The sequence below is a fragment of the Salvelinus namaycush genome, chromosome 24 (genome assembly GCF_016432855.1).
Source record: "Salvelinus namaycush isolate Seneca chromosome 24, SaNama_1.0, whole genome shotgun sequence".
NCBI classification, from domain to species: Eukaryota; Metazoa; Chordata; class Actinopteri; order Salmoniformes; family Salmonidae; genus Salvelinus; species Salvelinus namaycush.
Genome location: NC_052330.1, coordinates 25,673,360 through 25,695,169, shown reverse-complemented (window position 1 = coordinate 25,695,169; position 21,810 = coordinate 25,673,360). Strand labels below are relative to the sequence as shown.

The window sequence follows — 21,810 nt, the reverse complement described above, 5'->3', positions numbered from 1 at the left end:
AAACAAACCATCTGTGGTGACAAATAATCACCACACTGGCATTATACCGAAAATGGACATTGCCATTGGCTGCACAGAGTCACATTAACAGAAATCCCATGCAGCCTTGTTTACAAGTTCAAACATTGGAATGTGATATGTAATCTAGACTACACCTTGATTAGGAGACAGAAATACTCGTTATTTTGTTAATTTATATTTGAGCATAATTATTTCTATGTGGCCTGCACATTCTCGATATGAACTTCTAACACGAGTGATGCGGGTGTGGCTTCATGACAATCGCAAAACCAGCTGCTCTCCAATTTGGCGGCTCCAATGCATTGTCACTTCTGACACTGCCAAAACATCCACTATGTGGCGTCTGCTATCGATGGTTAATGCTTGATATGATTGAATCCAGGCCCTTGTCATACACCGACCTCCCAAACCAGGGGCCTCATTTATAACCATTGTGTAGATTTCACAACAATCTGTGTGCACCATTTCTGAAAAGACTGGATAAGTACGAAAATATTCAGATTTATAAACTTGGCGCAAGCATGTTTGTGTTTCCCGTTATAAATCAGACCTTGTCCTGAAACTGTACGCACATGAACAAGCATTAAAACTTTGCCGGAAAAACGCCCATCACTCACCTTTTATGTTGATAATAATGCCCTTATTTTCTGTAAATTTTAGAAGTATTCAAATTAAGCAGATGCTGTTTTGATGTTTAGGCCGAGGTAGGTATAGTTTTTTGTGTTGCCTAGGGCAACGGTGTCTAGATGGAATTTGTATTTATGGTCCTGGCAACTGGACCTTTTATAGAACACCATTATTTTGGTCTTACTGATATTTACTGTCAGGGCCCAGGTCTGACAGAATCTGTGCAGAAGATCTAGGTGCTGCTGTAGGCCCTTCTTGGTTGTGGACAGAAGCACCAGATTATCAGCAAACAGTAGACATTTGACTTCAGATTCTAGTAGGGTGAGGCCGGGTGCTGCAGACAGTTCTAATGCCCCCGCCAATTCGTTGATATATATGTTGAAGATGGTGTGGCTCAAGCTGCATCCCTGTCTCACCCCACGGCCCTGTGGGAAGAAATGTGTGTTTTTTACACTTTGTTTGTGTACATACATTTTATAATGTTGAATGTTTTCCTCCCAACACCGCTTTCCATCAATTTGTATAGCAGACCCTCATGCTAAATTGAGTCAAAATAATTTTTTTAATGAGCAAAACTTTGCTTTTGTTTTGTTTGTTTTTCAATTAGGGTGTGCAGGGTGAATATATGGGGATAAAAAGCCAATTTTACATTTGCTCAGTACATTGTTTTCACTGAGGAAATGTAGGAGTCTGCTGTTAATGATAATGCAGAGGATCTTCGAAGGTTGCTGTTGACGCATATCCCATGGTAGTTATTGGGGTCAAATTTGTCTCCACCTTTGTGGATTGGGGTGATCAGTCCTTGGTTACAAATATTGGGGAAGATGCCAGAGCTAAGAATGATGTTAAAGAGTTTAAGTATAGCCAATTGGAATTTTTGGTCTGTATATTTGATCATTTCATTTAGGATACCATCAACACCACAGGCCTTTTGGGTTGGAGGGTTTGTATTTTGTCCTGTAGTTCATTCAATGTAATTGGAGAATCCAGTGGATTCGGGTAGTCTTTGATAGCTGATTCTAAGATTTGTAATTGATCATGTATATGTTTTAGCTGTTTTGGTCTTTGTTCTTTGTTATAAAGCCAAAAAGATTAGAGAAGTGGTTTATTCATACATCTCCATTTTGAATAGATAACTCTTTGTGTTGTTGTTTGTTTAGTGTGTTTGTTTAGTGTGTTCCAATTTCCCCAGAAGTGGTTAGATTCTATGGATTCTTCAGTTACATTGAGCTGATTTCTCACGTCTTGTTCATTCTTTTTCCGTAGTGCATTTCTGTATTGTTTTAGTTATTCACCATAGTGTTGGCTTAGACTCAGGTTTTCTGGGTCTCTATGTTTTTGGTTGGATAGGTTTCTCAATTTCTTTCTTAAGTTTTGGCATTCTTCATCAAACCATTTGTTTTTTTATAAATGTTTTTTTTTGTTTGCTTTAAATTTTTAGATTTGATAGGGAAGCTGAAAGGTCAAATATACTGTTTAGGCTTTCTACTGCCAAGTTTACACCTTTACTATTACAGTGAAACATTTTGTCCAGGAAGTTGTCTCAATGCGATTGAATTTGTTGTTGCCTAATTGTTTTTTGGTAGGTTTCTATGCTACTTACTATATTTATATAGTTTCTTAATATTATGCACTTAATTTGGCTTTGATGCTTCATCATTGAGTACTGCTCTGTTCAAGTAGACTGTGATTTTGCTGTGATCTGATAGCAGTATCAGTGGGCTGAATGTGACCGCTCTGAGAGACTCTGGGTTGAGGTCAGTGATAAAGTAATCTACAGTACTACTGCCAAGGGATGAGCTGTAGGTGTACCTACCATAGGAGTCCCCTCGAAGCCTACCAGTAACTATGTACAGACCCAGCATGCGACAGAGCTGCAGGAGTTGTGACCCATTTTTATTGTTTGTTTTGTCATAGTTGTATCTAGGGGTGCATATATGGGAGGGAATGCTGTCACCTCCAGGTAAGTGTTTGTCCCCCTGTGTGCTGAGAGTGTCAGGTTCTTGTCCAATTCTGGCATGTAGGCTGCCTCAGACTAGTACATGTCCCTGGGCCTGGAAATGGTTGATCTCCCCCGCTAGGATGGAAAAGCTGTCATCGTTAAAGTATGGGGATTCTATTGGAGAGATAGAGGTAGCACACATGACAAAAGTTTTCTCTGTTGAGATAATTTCCTTATTCATTTTCGACCCAGATGTAAAATGTTTAATGTTCCTGTTTTGACTAATTTAATAGTGGGTTAGCATACCCCCTGAGTCTCTTCCCTGTTTCAGGGGGCCCGGGGGCATGGTTCTCTCTCTCGCTCTCCCCCCCCCCCTCTCCCCTCTCTCTCTCTCTCCATATCTCTATTAACCTTTCTGGCGTAGGCGTTCCACTAGCGACCCACCTCGACAACATCCGGTGAAATTGCAGAGTGCCAAATTCAAAATACAGAAATAGTCATAATAAACATTCATAAAAAATACAAGTGTTATACATCGGCTTAAAAATTAACTTCTTGTTAATCCAGCCGCTTTGTCAGATTTCAAAAAGGCGAAAGCATACCATGCGATTATCTGAGGACAGCGCCCCGCTTACAAAAGCATACAAACATTTTACAACCAAGTAAAGGAATTACAAAACTCAGAAATAGCAATAAAATGAATCACTTACCTTTGAAGATCTTCATATGGTTGCAGTCACAAGGGTCCCAGCTACACAATAAATGTTTGTTTGTTCGATAAAGTCCCTCTTTATATCCCAAAAACTCAATTTTGTTGGCGCGTTTTGTTCAGTAATCCACTGGCTCAAAGGCGGTCAAAACATGCAGACGAATACATCTTAATAGTACCGGTAAAGTTCGTCGAAACATGTCAAATTATGTTTATAATTAATCCTCAAGTTGTCAATTGTCTAAATAAGCGATAATATTTCAACCGGACAATAGCGTATTCAATAGAAAGGAAAAAGAACAAAGTGACCGTGCGCAAACCAGCTCTGCATTCTTCCTCAGTCCACTGACAGAAAGGTCTCAATCTTCTTCATTTTTCAGAAAACAAGCCTGAAACAATGTCTAAAGACTGTTGACATCTAGTGGAAGCCATAGGAACTGCAATCTGGGTCCTAACCCATTAGATACTCTATAGGCATTCAATTGAAAATACCCACATAAAAAGAATCCCACTTCCTGGATGGATTTTCCTCAGGTTTTTGCCTGCCATATCAGTTCTGTTATACTCACAGACATTATTTTAACAGTTTTGGAAACTTCAGAGTGTTTTCTATTGGATATATGCATATCCTAGCTTCTGGGTCTAGCTAACGGGCTGTTTACTTTGTCGATCCAGATGCCAATAGTGTGCAAAGCTGTCATCAAGGCAAAGGGTGGCTACTTTAAAGAATCTCAAATATGAAATATATTTTGATTTGTTCAACACTTTTTTGGTTACGACTTGATTCCATATATGTTATGTCATAGTTTCGATGTCTTCACTATTATTCTATAATGTAGAAAATAGTAAAAGTAAAGAAAAACCCTGGAATGAGTAGGTGTGTCCAATTTATATAGGCCCATTCCTCATCTTTTTACCAAAACAGAGCCGGGGTGACCTTCTTTGTTATTGTTTCAACTAAAGATTCTAGCTTTAAGTGTGGAGGTAATTTGGCCATATGAGGCTGCAAAACGGGGATCATTTTGAATAATGCCTTCTGACTTTTCCCAGTGTCAAGGTAATTCTTGGAGAGTAAGTATGCCTAGTTTCACAGTTGATGTGATAAGCGAAGCCTAACCCGTTGAAACAGCTGTGTACTAGCTTCTCGCCGATGAGGCTTCTCTGGAACGACAGGCACTGGGGCTCTCCTTGCTGCTTTGCTACAGTATCTCTCCTCGTAATGATTAGAGTGAGTGTGTGTGTGTGTGTGTGTGTGTGTGTGTGTGTGTGTGTGTGTGTGTGTGTGTGTGTGTGTGTGTGTGTGTGTGTGTGTGTGTGTGTGTGTGTGTGTGTGTGTGTGTGTGTGTGTGTGTGTGTGTGTGTGTGTGGGTGTGTGTGTGTCTGTATTTGTGGCCGTGCTCTGCCAAAAGGTGTTATTCGCTCTACAGGAGGAGGACCAGGAGAGTTTTGGCTGGATTAGATAGTGTTCCCTTTTTCCACACACCATGACACACACACACACACACACACACACACACACACACACACACACACACACACACACACACACACACACACACACACACACACACACACACACACACACACACACACACACACACACACACAGGAGCATAGAAAGACTGCACCATTCACCCAGGGCAGGAGTGTGTGTGTACATGAGTGTGTGCATTTTCATGAGTGTACTTACACTCACAGTTGACAGTTGTCATCCTAATCTGCTCAGCGGGGAAGGCCAGGTGGGGGTGCTGTGTGGTGAGTGTGTGTGTGTGTGTTTGTACTGTACACGTGTGTGTGTGTGTGTGCGTGCGTGCGTGCGTGCGTGCGTGCGTGCGTGCGTGCGTGCGTGCGTGCGTGCGTGCGTGTGTGCGTGTGTGTACTTAGCATGTCTGGGTGCATATGTGTGGGAGTCCATTATGGAGAGGGAATATAAAGATTCTAGGAGCTGATTGAAAATGCTACCTGTGGTAATGTCAAGGATAAGCCTTGTTCAGATGAGCCTTTGTCCCTGTTGGAGGTCTACTTCTCTCGCTGGCACCGTTTGGGGAGTTTGAATACTGGTCCGTACTGGTCTGGTCTGTCTGTGGAAGAGGAGCATGGAGGAGGACAACAAATACACGTCCAAACTGTCGCCCACTGTGGACTACTGGGCCGGCATGTACCTAGTGGTGATAGGTGAGTAACTTACAGCTGATACTGCTGTTCTCTTTTATTCCTTCTTCTTTTTCATTTGTTTACCTGTGTGGATGGATTCTGTTCAGCATTCAGCATGGGGCTGGTAGTTTGGAGTTTGAAACACAAATGGCAGGAGTTTAGATATTAGTGCATTATGTATTTTTGGGGGGGAGACGGTGATTAGAGATGATGGAAAGGGATTTGTACAGACTCTCTGCGTTTTGAGGTTTTCACACCAAGTCATATCGGTAGACGATATAGGCGTTATACACTGAGTGTACAAAACATGAGGAACACCTTCCTAATATTGAGTTACACCCCCTTTTGCCCTCAGAACAGCCTCAATTTGTCGGGACTTTAAAAGGTATTGAAAGCGTTTCACAGAGATGCTGGCCCATGTTGACACAGTTGTGTCATGTTGGTTAGGTTAGGTGGTGGACCGTTCATGATACACACGGGAAACTGTTAAGTGTGAAAAAAACAGCACAAACTGGTGCGCCTGGCACCTACTACCATACCCTGTTCAAAGACACTTAAATCTTTTGTCTTGCCCATTCACTCTCTGAATGGCACACATATACAATCCATGTTTCAATTGTCTCAAGGTTTAAAAATCCTTATTTAACCTGTCTCCTCCCCTTCATCTACACTGATTTAAGTGGATTTAACAAGTGATACCAATAAGGGATCAGAGCTTTCACCTGGAATCAACCGGTCAGTCTGTCATGGAAAGAGAATGGTGTTCCTAATGTTTTGTAAACTCAGTGGAATGTATAGAATAGGTTGCAGTTACAGAAGAATTGATTGGACACAAAGCATTATAGTTGTCTTTTCAATGATTGGTAATGTGTGATCTAGTTCTGTTGATTGTGTGAATGGTTATTGTGCGAAAGAAATAGAGCCTGCACACTCATAAACTCCACCATGTACCTTCATTCACAAACAAGAAATAGAGCCTGCACACTCATAAACTCCACCATGTACCTTAATTCACAAACAAGAAATAGAGCCTGCACACTCATAAACTCCACCATGTACCTTCATTCACAAACAAGAAATAGAGCCTGCACACTCATAAACTCCACCATGTACCTTCATTCACAAACAAGAAATAGAGCCTGCACACTCATAAACTCCACCATGTACCTTCATTCACAAACAAGAAATAGAGCCTGCACACTCATAAACTCCACCATGTACCTTCATTCACAAACAAGAAATAGAGCCTGCACACTCATAAACTCCACCATGTACCTTCATTCACAAACAAGAAATGTTTAGATCCTTCAAGGATCTTTGTAAGGTGACTAATGGTTATTGTGCATCCATTGATTTTACACAAGCTGTTGCTTATCATTTGTTGCTGATTGTTTATGTTGTACGCAGTGGAAACCGTATCTTTCACTGGTACTCGGTCTGATGTCGAATTGGACTATACATAAGGATATCCACGCAAACAAGATACATGAAAGGTGAATTTGGAATTTGAATCTGTTTATTCCTTATAAATTCACATTTGAAAGGTGTGAATGTTGGAAGTGTACTACAGCACTCCAGTCTTTCCAGTTGTAATTCTGATCTCTGCACACTCTCTCTTGTTTAGTGCATGCTTCCACAACAGTTCCAAGCAGTTCCATAGAGCTGAATCGGACCATACTTGGTCATATTGAAGATTTTGTGTTTTTCTATTTGCTATGGAACAGTTTTACTGTAGGTTGTCTCGGGTGTAACAGAGGTGGCGTCTGAACATGGAGCCTTGGTCCTGTCTGCATGTACTCTTTAGAATCTTTAGTACTCAAGCTTTATTCATGTGACTCTGTAGAACTCAAGCTTTATTCACGTGACTCTGTAGAACTCAAGCTTTATTCACGTGACTCTGTAGAACTCAAGCTTTATTCACGTGACTCTGTAGAACTCAAGCTTTATTCACGTGACTCTGTAGAACTCAAGCTTTATTCACGTGACTCTGTAGAACTCAAGCTTTATTCACGTGACTCTGTAGAACTCAAGCTTTATTCATGTGACTCTGTAGAACTCAAGCTTTATTCACGTGACTGTAGAACTCAAGCTTTATTCACGTGACTCTGTAGAACTCCAGCTTTATTCACGTGACTCTGTAGAACTCAAGCTTTATTCGCGTGACTCTGTAGAACTCAAGCTTTATTCACGTGACTCTGTAGAACTCAAGCTTTATTCATGTGACCCTGTAGAACTCAAGCTTTATTCACGTGACTCTGTAGAACTCAAGATTTATTCACGTGACTCTGTAGAACTCAAGCTTTATTCACGTGACTCTGTAGAACTCAAGATTTATTCACGTGACTCTGTAGAACTCAAGCTTTATTCACGTGACTGTAGAACTCAAGCTTTATTCACGTGACTCTGTAGAACTCAAGCTTTATTCACGTGACTCTGTAGAACTCAAGCTTTATTCACGTGACCCTGTAGAACTCAAACTTTATTCACGTGACTGTAGAACTCAAGCTTTATTCACGTGACTCTGTAGAACTCAAGCTTTATTCACGTGACTCTGTAGAACTCAAGCTTTATTCATGTGACTCTGTAGAACTCAAGCTTTATTCACGTGACTGTAGAACTCAAGCTTTATTCACGTGACTCTGTAGAACTCCAGCTTTATTCACGTGACTGTAGAACTCAAGCTTTATTCGCGTGACTCTGTAGAACTCAAGCTTTATTCACGTGACTCTGTAGAACTCAAGCTTTATTCATGTGACCTTGTAGAACTCAAGCTTTATTCACGTGACTCTGTAGAACTCAAGATTTATTCACGTGACTCTGTAGAACTCAAGCTTTATTCACGTGACTCTGTAGAACTCAAGATTTATTCACGTGACTCTGTAGAACTCAAGCTTTATTCACGTGACTGTAGAACTCAAGCTTTATTCACGTGACTCTGTAGAACTCAAGCTTTATTCACGTGACTCTGTAGAACTCAAGCTTTATTCATGTGACCCTGTAGAACTCAAACTTTATTCACGTGACTGTAGAACTCAAGCTTTATTCACGTGACTCTGTAGAACTCAAGCTTTATTCACGTGACTCTGTAGAACTCAAGCTTTATTCACGTGACTCTGTAGAACTCAAGCTTTATTCACGTGACTCTGTAGAACTCAAGCTTTATTCATGTGACCCTGTAGAACTCAAACTTTATTCACGTGACTGTAGAACTCAAGCTTTATTCACGTGACTCTGTAGAACTCAAGCTTTATTTACGTGACTCTGTAGAACTCAAGCTTTATTCACGTGACTCTGTAGAACTCAAGCTTTATTCATGTGACCCTGTAGAACTCAAGCTTTATTCACGTGACTATAGAACTCAAGTTTTATTCATGTGACTCTGTAGAACTCAAACTTTATTCACGTGACTGTAGAACTCAAGCTTTATTCATGTGACTCTGTAGAACTCAAGCTTTATTCATGTGACTCTGTAGAACTCAAGCTTTATTCACGTGACTGTAGAACTCAAGCTTTATTCATGTGACTCTGTAGAACTCAAACTTTATTCACGTGACTGTAGAACTCAAGCTTTATTCACGTGACTGTAGAACTCAAGCTTTATTCACGTGACTGTAGAACTCAAGCTTTATTCATGTGACTCTGTAGAACTCAAGCTTTATTCACGTGACTGTAGAACTCAAGCTTTATTCATGTGACTCTGTAGAACTCAAGCTTTATTCATGTGACTCTGTAGAACTCAAGCTTTATTCACGTGACTGTAGAACTCAAGCTTTATTCATGTGACTGTAGAACTCAAGCTTTATTCATGTGACTGTAGAACTCAAGCTTTATTCTCTTTCAGCTTCACATTTCAAACACTTTCAACATGTCAACTCCAACACTTGCATGATCATGATGTTAATAGGTTTGAGCGTAAAATCACTCACTTTAAAAATAATCTCAAACATACAGAGACACATTTTTATCACACACACACACACACACACACACACACACACACACACACACACACACACACACACACACACACACACACACACACACACACACACACACACACACACACACACACACACACACACACACACTCCTATCCCTGCTCACTCTCTCACAAATGCATTTCATACATTTTTCATACCCAGGTGCCATAAATATTGGAGTTCTCTCACTTTCTACTTTACACTGTCATCCCTGGCCCTCAGCTTCCAGCAGTGAAAGTGTCCTGTTGGTTAAAATGTGTAAAATGTACTTACTACCTTTTAGCTACTTTGCAAATACTTAGCATGTTAGCTAACCCTTCCCCTAACCCTAACCTTAGCCTTAGCCTTAACCCTAACCTTACCCCCTAACCCTAACCCCTAGTCTAGCTAACATTAGCCAACTATTTTACATTAGCCACAACAAATTGCAATTCATAATTCTTTATAAGATATTCGCTACGATATTAACATTTTATATTCATCCAATGTGATGTTGGTCCGCATAAAGCGGATGCAACTTGGATATAGACGGTCCATGAATCGGCATATGTGAATGTGAGTACCTTGATTACCTTGAAAAAAATGGTCTGACATCTTGGACGCAGTCTCCAGTTCTTTAAACCTCAGTGGCTCTGATAGACATGAGCCTGCAAGTCTTATTCTCACAGCGTTGCTGGAGTTTCTGCAGCACCCCTGAAAGAGAAGTACATTTGTTAGTTATAAAGTTATATAATTACTACTGTCTGTTCAGAATGAAATGCAATATTTCAGAATAGCCTACTACACCATGAGAAGGCCTATAATTTAGCCACAGAGTATCAATAGCTTATTTTTTAAAATTGCTTAGCTGTGGATTGTTTGTAGCCCAAAAACAAGACAATGAAGGCATACAGGAGCCTACAGTCCGGAACGCATGGCAAATCTGTCAGTGAACAGCATGCAGACAAAACAGGCCTTTCTCTATATTTCAAATACAATCATGGGAAAACACAGGTTGGAAAGAAAGGATTCAAATCTGTATGCTGTAGGCTACCAAAATATTTGATCAACTTCCAAATAGGCCTATTGAGCGAACAGAGAGTGAGAGATAGGATTTTTTCACGAGTGCATCGGCCATCGCCGGCGAGAGTGTGTGTTACATCTGCTCCTGCCATGCCCTCTACTGCTCATCCTGTGTCTCCTTGACCTGCCACCACTCCCCCAGTGCTCTCTCCCTCTCCCTGTGTGTGATCGGGTGGGCGGAGACAGAGCAGATCGCCACCAGTTGCAATCTGTTCCATAATCAAGACCTCTACAAATACTCAGTCCTGCCACTTCCACACTGCCAGATTGTAATCTCTGCTCAGTCAGTCTACGTTTCTAGCAGTTTGTTACTATTTAGATCCTGTTAACCTGTTTGGGCTGCAAGCCCGACACCGCCCACACTATGACAACATCCAGCTCAAAGTGCAGGGCGCGACATTCAAAAGCTAGTTTTTAAAAATATTTAACTTTCACACATTAACAAGTCCAAGACACCAGATGAAAGATAAACTTCTTGTGAATCAAACCAACATGTCCGATTTTTAAAATGTTTTACAGGGAAGACAAAATATGTAAATCTATTAGCTAACCACGTTAGCAAATGACACCACTTTTCTAACTGCATCAGTTTCTTACTCCATCAGGTGCTATCACAAATTCGACCAAATAAAGATATAAATAGCCACTAACCAAGAAACAAATTCATCAGATGACAGTCTGATAACATATTTATTGTATAGCATATTTTTTTTTCGAAAAATGTGCATATTTCAGGTATAAATCATATTTTACATTTCAGCTACAAATCAGAAAGTGCACCGAAAGCAGCCATAATATTTACAGACACCAACAGACACCAACGTCAAATAGCTTATTACTCATCATAAAACATTTCCGAAAAATATATAGTTTGCAGCAATTGAAAGATAGGCAACTTGTGATTCCAAACAATATTTCCGATTTATTAAATGTTTTACAGCGAAAACAAAATGTATCGCTATATTAGCGTAGCCACAATAGAGAGACACATTTGGGCGCCCACGACCCGTTCACATGCACGACAGATATATGAAATAACATCATAAAATGAGTCTTACTTTGGCTGATCTTTCATCAGAATGTTGAAACAGGCGTCCTCTGTCCAGATGAGTCGTTGTTTCGTTTCAGAATGAGAAATATCCCTGTTAATTTACCATTTCCAGTAGCCGTGGCCCAACGTAAACACAGTCATACGACGGAACACGGCAAAACTCCCGAATAAAGTTTCAATAATCTGATTAAACTATATTGAAAAAACATACATTACGATGATATGGTCACATATATCCAAAAAAAATCGAGCCGGAGACGTTAGCCGTTCGTTAGGAAGGCAAAACAGAAGTCCATCCCACTTCCTTCAGAATACCGGAAGTTGGCGCTCAGGTCAAAGAAATAGGTTTTTTTCCACCACAGACCAAGAGGAGCAAAAAAATTTCTTCTCTGACATCCTCTTTACACCAATAGGAAGGCGTATAGACTGTCAGCAGACTCGTAGGTGTTAAGACCATGTATAGGCATCAGATTGAAAAGAGCATAGATTTCTGACATTTCACTTCCTGGTCAGGAAAAGTGCTGCAGAAGGACTTGTGTTTCACTCAGAGAAATAATTCCAACTGTTTTAGAAACTAGAAAGTGTTTTCTATCCAAAAAGAATAATAATATTCATATTGTAGAAGCAAGATTTGAGTAGGAGGCCGTTTGAAATGGGCACGATTTCACTGGCTACTCAACACTTTGCCTTGCAGCCATAAGAAGTTAACCGTTGTGCCTGTTTTCCTTGCCTGACACAGTACACACTACAGTTCTGCTCGCTCTGACTCTGGTTCCTGTCTCCAGTCCCACGTCTCCTCATCCTGCTACTCTGCCCTGTATTCCCCACTCTACTGCTCCATTGGATTCCCCTCCGGACCTGCTTGCCCTGTCCCAACCCCTCTCTCTCCAGCCTCAGCCTCAGCCTGCGCACCTGGTTTCCTGCAACCCGCCCGAACTTCCCCTGGCCTGCACTCCATCTTCCCCCGGTGTTTCAATAAATACCTTGGTTACTTCATCCCAGTCTCCTCGTCTGAGTCTGCTCTTGGGTTTCCCTGTTCCACTCCGCGTAACAGTGTGGTGGAATTATTGTAATCAAAAGGAGAGACTTTTAACATTTCTTCAAAGCAATCAAACTTTATTATTTAATTACTGCTGTAATGGTGCTGGTAAGTAATCACCCCTGGAGGTCATCACTGAGAACTCAATCAACTGGTTGGTAACCACCCCTGGAGGTGATCACTGAGAACTCAATCAGCTGGTTGGTAACCACCCCTGGAGGTGATCACTGAGAACTCAATCAGCTGGTTGGTAACCACCCCTGGAGGTGATCACTGAGAACTCAACCAGCTGGTTGGTAACCACCCATGGAGGTGATCACTGAGAACTCAACCAGCTGGTTGGTAATCACCCCTGGAGGTGATCACTGAGAACTCAACCAGCTGGTTGGTAATCACCCCTGGAGGTGATCAATGAGAACTCAACCAGCTGGTTGGTAACCACCCCTGGAGGTGATCACTGAGAACTCAATCAGCTGGTTGGTAACCACCCCTGGAGGTGATCACTGAGAACTCAATCAGCTGGTTGGTAACCACCCCTGGAGGTGATCACTGAGAACTCAACCAGCTGGTTGGTAACCACCCATGGAGGTGATCAATGAGAACTCAACCAGCTGGTTGGTAATCACCCCTGGAGGTGATCAATGAGAACTCAACCAGCTAGTTGGTAACCACCCCTGGAGGTGATCACTGAGAACTCAACCAGCTGGTTGGTAATCACCCCTGAAGGTGATCAATGAGAACTCAACCAGCTGGTTGGTAATCACCCCTGGAGGTGATCAATGAGAACTCAACCAGCTGGTTGGTAATCACCCCTGGAGGTGATCACTGAGAACTCAACCAGCTGGTTGGTAATCACCCCTGGAGGTGATCACTGAGAACTCAACCAGCTGGTTGGTAACCACCCCTGGAGGTGATCAATGAGAACTCAACCAGCTGGTTGGTAACCACCCCTGGAGGTGATCAATGAGAACTCAACCAGCTGGTTGGTAATCACCCCTGGAGGTGATCAATGAGAACTCAACCAGCTGGTTGGTAATCACCCCTGGAGGTGATCAATGAGAACTCAACCAGCTGGTTTGAGCCACAGCATTTTATAGCAAAGTTCATCCTCCTTCAGTCTATGTGACAAACAACAAATGTATGGAAAGTATCATAATTTTAAGATTTTTATGAAAGATACTTATAATTCACAGCAGACAGTATCTGCTGTAAAAACTGTCCTCATTGTGTAGAGACCAGTTTCTGGCCCCCCAACTCCAAAGTGTAGCCATCTCCCACTGGTACCCCAGTACAGAAACATTAACTCATGCTCTGGAATATGGTATCACCCAAAGACATAGTACATCTTCTGTCAGTGTTAAAACCCCCAGAGGCCCACTTTCAGTTCACAAAGACACAATAGAGTTATTAGAACCCTCTATTCTGTTGCATAAAACAACTATTTGATGCAATAACAGCATTATAACATAATCTTGCAATTTTGCTCTCACAAGAGTTTTGCGTTATTGGGCGAGTCAGTGAAACTGGAAAGCAAATTTAGGACAAAAAATCCTCTTAATTTTGTACAATATGTGTGTCTCCACACACCTGGGCTATTGATGGATTCAAGACGAGGTTGTTTTTATTGATCTCAGTCATCTTGATGTATTGTGCGATATTAAAAAAAGTATTCTGCCAAAGCTGTGCATTCTGCAAAATGCTGTGATAAAAGGACACATTATTTCCAGACCCTAGGGTACAAAACCTTTTTCCCATGTGTGCAACTTCTGGAAGAGCCTCTACTCTACTGCTCTATGCCACTACGCACATGTGATGATGTGCATGCAAAGCTTTATTATAAAGGCGATTTCACCCCCCTCTTGCACTAACTTTTTGTTTCCGGCACCTCCCGATTTACAAATGATGCACCGAACACAGGCATAGACTCCAACTAACCACCATATACTAAAATAATCACAAAAGCCTCTAGCCAGCCAGCGATATATCATGAGTTAGAAAATGTATAATATTATGCTATATTATGAAGTTATTATTTAGGAGCATTGAAGATAAATCATAATCAGTAAGAAAATAACCAGCTAGCTAACTAGCAGATTTACATCAATCGTGAACATCAATGGTCAGCTGACAGCCTACCCTCTTTCCCCAATGTCAATCCTGTCTGTAGGAGGCATTGTAACTAGCTTTTTTTGTGATAAGTGAGTGTGTTGTTACAGAAATAAATAGGCCTATGCTCAAAAATGTAAAAATGTTGCTACAGAGGCAGTTAGTTCTGTGACAGAAGAGGTGATCGTCAGGTTACTGTCCTCAGAACACATGCACCTTGGGAGAGTTAAACGTATTCATGCCAGAGTCTTTATAAATGGCTTGGATTAATGCATGTGTCTGTCTACCTACAATAAGGAGCAACTTTATCGCATAGAGGTGTAACAAAACTCCAGCTGTTATTGTGATATTTGTGTAATCAACATTTGGTTTTCCTTGTCTGGCCTGATCTGGCCTGTGTGTGTCTAAATATGACAAACAACAGGGTAATGTGGTGATGTGGTGTCGGGTCATCGGAGCAGAACATCACCTGGCTCAGGTCTAACTCTCTGAATAAGACATCATGCATCGCCAGGCTGTAAGTAAGGGAGGAATAATTGAAAGGCAAACTTCCATCCCGATCATCAACCCTAACGTCCTCCAACGAGACCAGGACCATGTTACTGTAAGTAAGGCACAACGAAAATGAGTGTTTTTGGAAAGTTCAAATTGCAGAAGATGTCAAGACTTACAGATGTTCACGATTCATTTCTTTCTCCCAGTGACACAAGGAAAACATGCCATTCTTTATACATGAAAATAGAAAGATATTTTCTATTGACAAAGGTCTTTCAGTTGGCCACTCAAGTAACCTGACATAGGCGGCATGTCTACTTCACACAGGCAGCAATGAATTTACATTGTAGATGCATCATAAATCATTTCCTTTGAGAAATTTCAACACTGATTCTCCTTTTCCACCAATGGTTGCTGTGGATTGTTCTGTCAAGGTACTGTTGGCTTTCTAAAGGACAAAGCCTCACATCCTTCCCTTTCACTGAACAATGGGAGATTACATTCAGATTATAAACCTGTGGAGGAAGAATGAACATGTAGTGCCACAATATTTACCCTTGGTTTAATTAAATCTCCATCAGAATATGGGACTGGCGGGGTTTGGAGGGAGGGTTGGAGGGGAGGGTGGTGTGTTGAGGAGGGAGACGTTATATAAATGAGATTGAGACCAGAGTCATTCGGGCCACATTAATCAAATATCTCTAATGTGAGAAACGTGGGCTGCAATCAATTTTCTAATTAATGTTCCAGTATTATGTTTGCTGTAGCTAGCTGGACCTCAAGCATGTTTTCTGGGTAACAGGTTAGGAGAGGGGAGAAGGGTGATAAAACAGGTCAGATGTGGAGAGGTTCCTATTGGAGAGGAAAAAAGGTAACGGAGTGGGGTGTCAACCTACTAGTATGGTTATGGTCACGGTTATATTTCACCCCTCCAAGTTTTCTGAGCAAAAAAAATACTAATAATAAAAGAATAAAATCCTGCTTAAAAAAAACACATTTTTTATGTGGACATAAAAGACAGTGAAATCACCAGTAAACCAGCTCAAAGTGATTTTAATTCCGGGAAATCTTTCCCCAAGTATTCCCAAGCATAAATAGAGAGGAGAATGTGATCGTATCCCAAAGTAATCAAGGTTTGAAATGATTTAGTTTATGTCAAATACTATATCTGTTTGGGATTCTTGTGGTCAATTTACAGTGTACAAATAATGAATTATATGTTCAGGCCCCCCGACCATCCACTCAAGGAAAAATTGGCCCATGGCTGAATGTAATTGGGGACCCTTGGTAGGTGATGAGAGTTGAGGCATGATGATTATAGATCCATAATGGATTATGAAGCTTGGTTTACGATTTTTTTTATTTCACCTTTATTTAACTTCTTATGGCTGCAGCCCGACACCGGTACACTTATGACAACAGCCAGCTCAAAGTGCAGGGCGCGAAATTCAAAAGATATTTTTTTTAAATATTTAACTTTCACACATTAACAAGTCCAATACAGCATATGAAAGGTACACATCTTGTGAATCCAGCCAACATGTCCGATTTTTAAAATGTTTTACAGGGAAGACACAATATGTAAATCTATTAGCTAACCACGTTAGCAAAAGACACCACTTTTTTTACTCCACCAGTTTTTTACTCCATCAGTAGCTATCACAAATTCGTCCAAATAAAGATATAAATAGCCACTAACCAAGAAACAACTTCATCAGATGACAGTCTGATAACATATTTATTGTATAGCATATGTTTTGTTAGAAAAATGTGCATATTTCAGGTATAAATCATAGTTTACATTGCAGCTACAATCAGAAATTGCACCGAAAGCAGACAGAATAATTACAGACACCAACGCCAAATAGCTAAATACTCATCATAAAACATTTCTGAAAAATACATAGTGTACAGCAATTGAAAGACAGGCATCTTATGATTCCAGACAATATTTCCGATTTATCAAGTGTTTTACAGCGAAAACACAATAGAGCGTTATATTAGCTTACCACAATAGCCAAAAACACAAGCAATTTCCCAGTAGCAAAAGTTAGCGATCGTAACAAACAAGCAAAAGATATATAATTTGACTAACCTTGATTTTCTTCATCAGATGACAGTCCTATAACATCAGGTTATACATACACTTATGTTTTGTTCGAAAATGTGCATATTTAGAGCTGAAATCAGTGGTTACACATTGTGCTAACTTAGCTACTTTTTCCACAACGTCTAAACAGCAACGATATTTTTCTGACACGTTTTCTGACACACATATTCTGACCAAATAGCTATTCATAAACATAAGTAAAAAAATACATGTTGTATAGGAAATGATAGATCCATTAGTTCTTAATGAAATCGCAGTGTTAGAATTCTAAAAAATAACTTCATTACGACATCCAGCTTCGGTATAGCTGAGTACCCCAAAGTTGGGCGCCCACGACTAATTCACATGCACGACAGATATATGAATTAGCATCATAAAATGTTTCTTACTTTTGGTGATCTTTCATCAGAATGTTGTAGGTGTCCTTTGTCAAGAACAGTCGTTGTTTGAATTTAGAACGTTCATTTTCCCTCTCGATTTAGCACGCGCACTTGCCAAGTGGCACAAAGCTCTCCAAGTCAACAAACGGAAGAGAACGGAACACGGCAAAACTCCCGAAAAATTTTCAATAATCTGATGAAACTATATTGAAAAAACATACTTTACGATGATATGGTCACATGTATCAAATAAAATCATAGCCGGAGATATTAGTCGTCCATAACGACAGCTAAACAGAAGGCAAATCCATGTCCCCTTTCGCGCGCTCCAGAAAACAGAAAATGGACGGTCACGTCCTACAAAGAGCTTTTATTCCACCTCAGACCAAGATAAACACAAAATTTCTTCTCTCACCGCCTCTTGACATCCAGGGGAAGGTGTATGAAGTGCACGTAGACTCTTACGTATCATGCCCATGTATAGGCAGGAAGTAGAACAGAGCATCGATTTCAGACTTTCCACTTCCTGGTCAGGAAATGTGCTGCAGAATGAGTTCTGTTTCACTCAGAGAAATAATTCAAACGGTTTTAGAAACTAGATAGTGTTTTCTATCCAATAGTAATAATAATATGCATATTGTACGAGCAAGAATTGAGTACGAGGCCGTTTGAAATGGGCACCTTTTATCTGGCTACTCAATACTCCCCCTGCAGCCCAAACAGGTTAACCAGGTAGGCTAGTTGAGAACAAGTTCTCATTTACAACTACAACCTGGCCAAGATAAAGCAAAGCAGTGCGACGCAAACAACAACACAGAGTTACACATGGATAGTCAATAATACAATAGAAAAAGTCTATATACAGTGTGTGCAAATGAGGTAGGATAAGGGAGGTAAGGCAATAAATAGGCCATAGTGGTGAAATAATTACAATTTAGCAATTAAACACTGGAGTGATAGATGTGCAAGTAGAGATACTGGGGTGCAAAGGAGCAAAATAAATAACAGTATGGGGATGAGGTAGTTGGATGGGCTATTTACAGATGGGCTATGTACAGGTGCAGTGATCTGTGAGCTGCTCTGACAGCTGGTGCTTAAAGTTAGTGAAGGAGATATGAGTCTCCAGCTTCAGTGATTTTTGCAGTTTGTTCCAGTCGTTCCAGTCATATATTTTATTAGATTAGCTTTTGCCGTAATCTGAGAAAAGAGGGAAAATAATGACAGAGAGGAATGTAATTACACATGTGACATTATGAAAGAGAGAGAGAGAGAGAGAGAGAGAGAGAGAGAGAGAGAGAGAGAGAGAGAGAGAGAGAGAGAGAGAGATATGGAGGAGTCTCCTCCATCTCATGAAATGATCAGTATTGTAGCAGGCTTTCAATACCTTTCACCGATTGTGTCACTGTTATGACATGATGTGAATACCAGGGATGATCAATGCCTTTCCATGCATCTAGTTAAGGGAAAATACTATTGGTGAACCCTCAGAGTCAAATCAATTGGACCCATCAATCTCCTCTGTGCATTTTTTTACTAGCTCATTGTCATGATATTTTACAATTGTCTGTGTAATTGTAGCTTACTGGAAACACTTCCTTACTTTCTTTGTAGAAGTGCCAATCCCTCAACTCTATGCTGTTCCAAAATGAAGTTTTATTCAGAATGCTATTTGATGAGCTACATGAGTCTCCTTGATCTGATGTTGACAGATACAGTCCCCTTAGCTGCTCTTGTGGTTGTTATAGCTAATTAAGGTCTGGTGGAATCCCTCTCATTGCATCCAGTAAGATGCTGTTCAACAGGACCCACTGGGCAAAAACTGTTTGAATCAACATTGTTTCCATATATTTTCAACCCAAAAACTAAATGTGGCGACGTTGAAAAAATGTGGAAAACTAAATGGATTTGCAAAAAATCATAAACTTAAGGGCATTTTGTTTATTTTTCACACAACTAATGACATGGTGACATTTTTAGTTGATTTCACGTTGAATTCACATTAGTTGACAACTCAACCAAATGTCAATCAAATTGTCACGTCCTGACCATAGAGGGTCCATATTTTCTATGGTGGAGTAGGTCAGGGTGTGACTGGGGGGTTAGTCTAGTTTATTATTTCTATGTGGGGTTCTAGGTTTGTTTTTCTATGTTGGTGATTTTGTATGATTCCCAATTAGAGGCAGCTGGTAATCGTTGTCTCTAATTGGGGATCATATTTAAGTAGCATTTTTTCCACCTGTGTTTTATGGGATATTGTTTTGAGTTAGTGCACGTAGCACCTCTGTAGTCACGGTTCATTGTTAGTTTATTGTTAATTTGTTTATGTCTTTGCTAAGTTAAACTTTTTTCATTAAATTATGAAAAAAGTGACACAAATCTAGACGTTGAACTGACGTCTGTGCCAAGTGGGTAGCCTCATGGGGATTACAGCCCTGCATCATATCTTAGCCGAGGATAAATTAATTAGGCCAGCAAATTGGATCAATTAAATGCACTCACTGGGGCGCTACAAATGGGGGGGTTAATAATTATGATGACTGGTTGCTGGAGACAGATCTACATCAGCCCACCTGGGGTCAGAGCTCATTCTCCTGGATGGCTTTACCTCCATCCACGGTAGTCATTATGAGACCAATTACCTGCATGTTGAGCACTTATGGATGTACAAGGAGAACGGTTGCTGGTAGAAATTACTTGAGTTCCTTTGGGGGCTCCTCACCTTGTGATGCCATTGATTAGGCCTACGTAACAACTAATCTACCTAATTGAATCCAACTCATTAGAAGTCATGGCATGCTGCTATGTTCTGTCTGGCTGTGAGCTATGATCAATATTAAGGTTCATACAGATGTAGGATCTTAATTTTAGCCAGTTTGCTACAGCAGGAAGAAAATCCTGCATCAACAGGAAATGTGAATTGTTATGTAATTTCAAAGTGGAAACTTTAGAAGCCTTTTAAAACTCAAATGCACTATAAGTTTGCATTTCCTGCTTTGCAGCAACAAAAGAGTGATACAATTAAGATCCTACATGTGTATAGATCTTCAATGTCGGAAATACTAATCATATTTCTCTGCTGTCCATGTTAAAATTGATTAAATTTTTCGGGCTTCTTTTATAGACTGTTCTCTCTGCTTCCGCTCTGCAAGCAGTACCAATGAACCAAGTCTGGAACCAACAAGACCCTGAACAGCTTCTACCCCCAAGCCATAAGACTGCTAGTTAGTCCAGATAGCTATTGCTTAATTATTTGACTATCTGTATTGGCTATTTTAGCATTAACTCTACCTATATGTACAGTACAGTGCCTTCAGAAAGTAGTCACACCCCTTGACATATTCCACATTTTGTTTTACAGCCTGAATTCAAAATTGATTAAATAATTTTTGTTCACCCATCTACACACAATACCCGATAATGACAAAGTTAAAACATGTTTATTGAAAATGTAATTCTGAAATATTGCTTTTACATAAGTATTCATACCCCTGAGTCAATACTTTGTGGAAGCACCTTTGGCAGCGATAACAGCTGTGAGTCTTTCTGGGTAAGGATCTAAGAGATTTCCATACCTGGATTGTGCAACATTTGCTCATTATTATTTTCTAAATTCTTCAAGCTCTGTCAAATTGGTTGTTGGTCATTCCTAGACAACCATTGTTAGGTCTTGCCATAGATTTTCAAGAAGATTTAAGTAAAAACTGTAACTCGGCCATTCAGGAACATTCACTGTCTTCTTGGTAAGCAACTCCAGTGTAGATTTGGCCTTGTGTTTTTAGGTTATTGTCCTGCTGAAAGGTAAATTCATCTCCCAGTGTCTGGTGGAAAGCAGACTGATCCAAGTTTTCCTCTAGGATTTTGCCTGTGCTTAGCTCTATTCCGTTTCTTTTTATCCTGAAACTCCCCAGTCCTTTATGATTACAAGCATGCCCATAACATGATGCAGCTACAACTATGCTTGAAAATATGAAGAGTGATACTCAGTAATGTGTTGTAGTGGATTTGCATAATACTTTGTATTCAGGACAAAACGTTAATTGCTTTGCCAAGTTTTTTTTGCAGTATTACTTTAGTGCCTTGTTGCAAACAAGATGCATGTTTTGTAATATTTGTGTTCTGTACAGGCTTCCTTCT

General features: G+C 40.3%; 1 protein-coding gene across 1 annotated transcript in view; it reads left to right on the top strand.

Moving 5' to 3' along the window:
- The first annotated feature begins 5,395 nt into the window (after positions 1–5,395).
- The window catches only part of opn8a (opsin 8, group member a), a 78,294-nt gene continuing 61,879 nt past the window's right edge, over positions 5,396–21,810 (top strand). The window contains exon 1 of the mRNA XM_038962658.1: positions 5,396–5,474. Within this exon, the coding sequence (XP_038818586.1) occupies positions 5,396–5,474 (79 nt within the window). The remainder of the gene's footprint in view (positions 5,475–21,810) is intronic.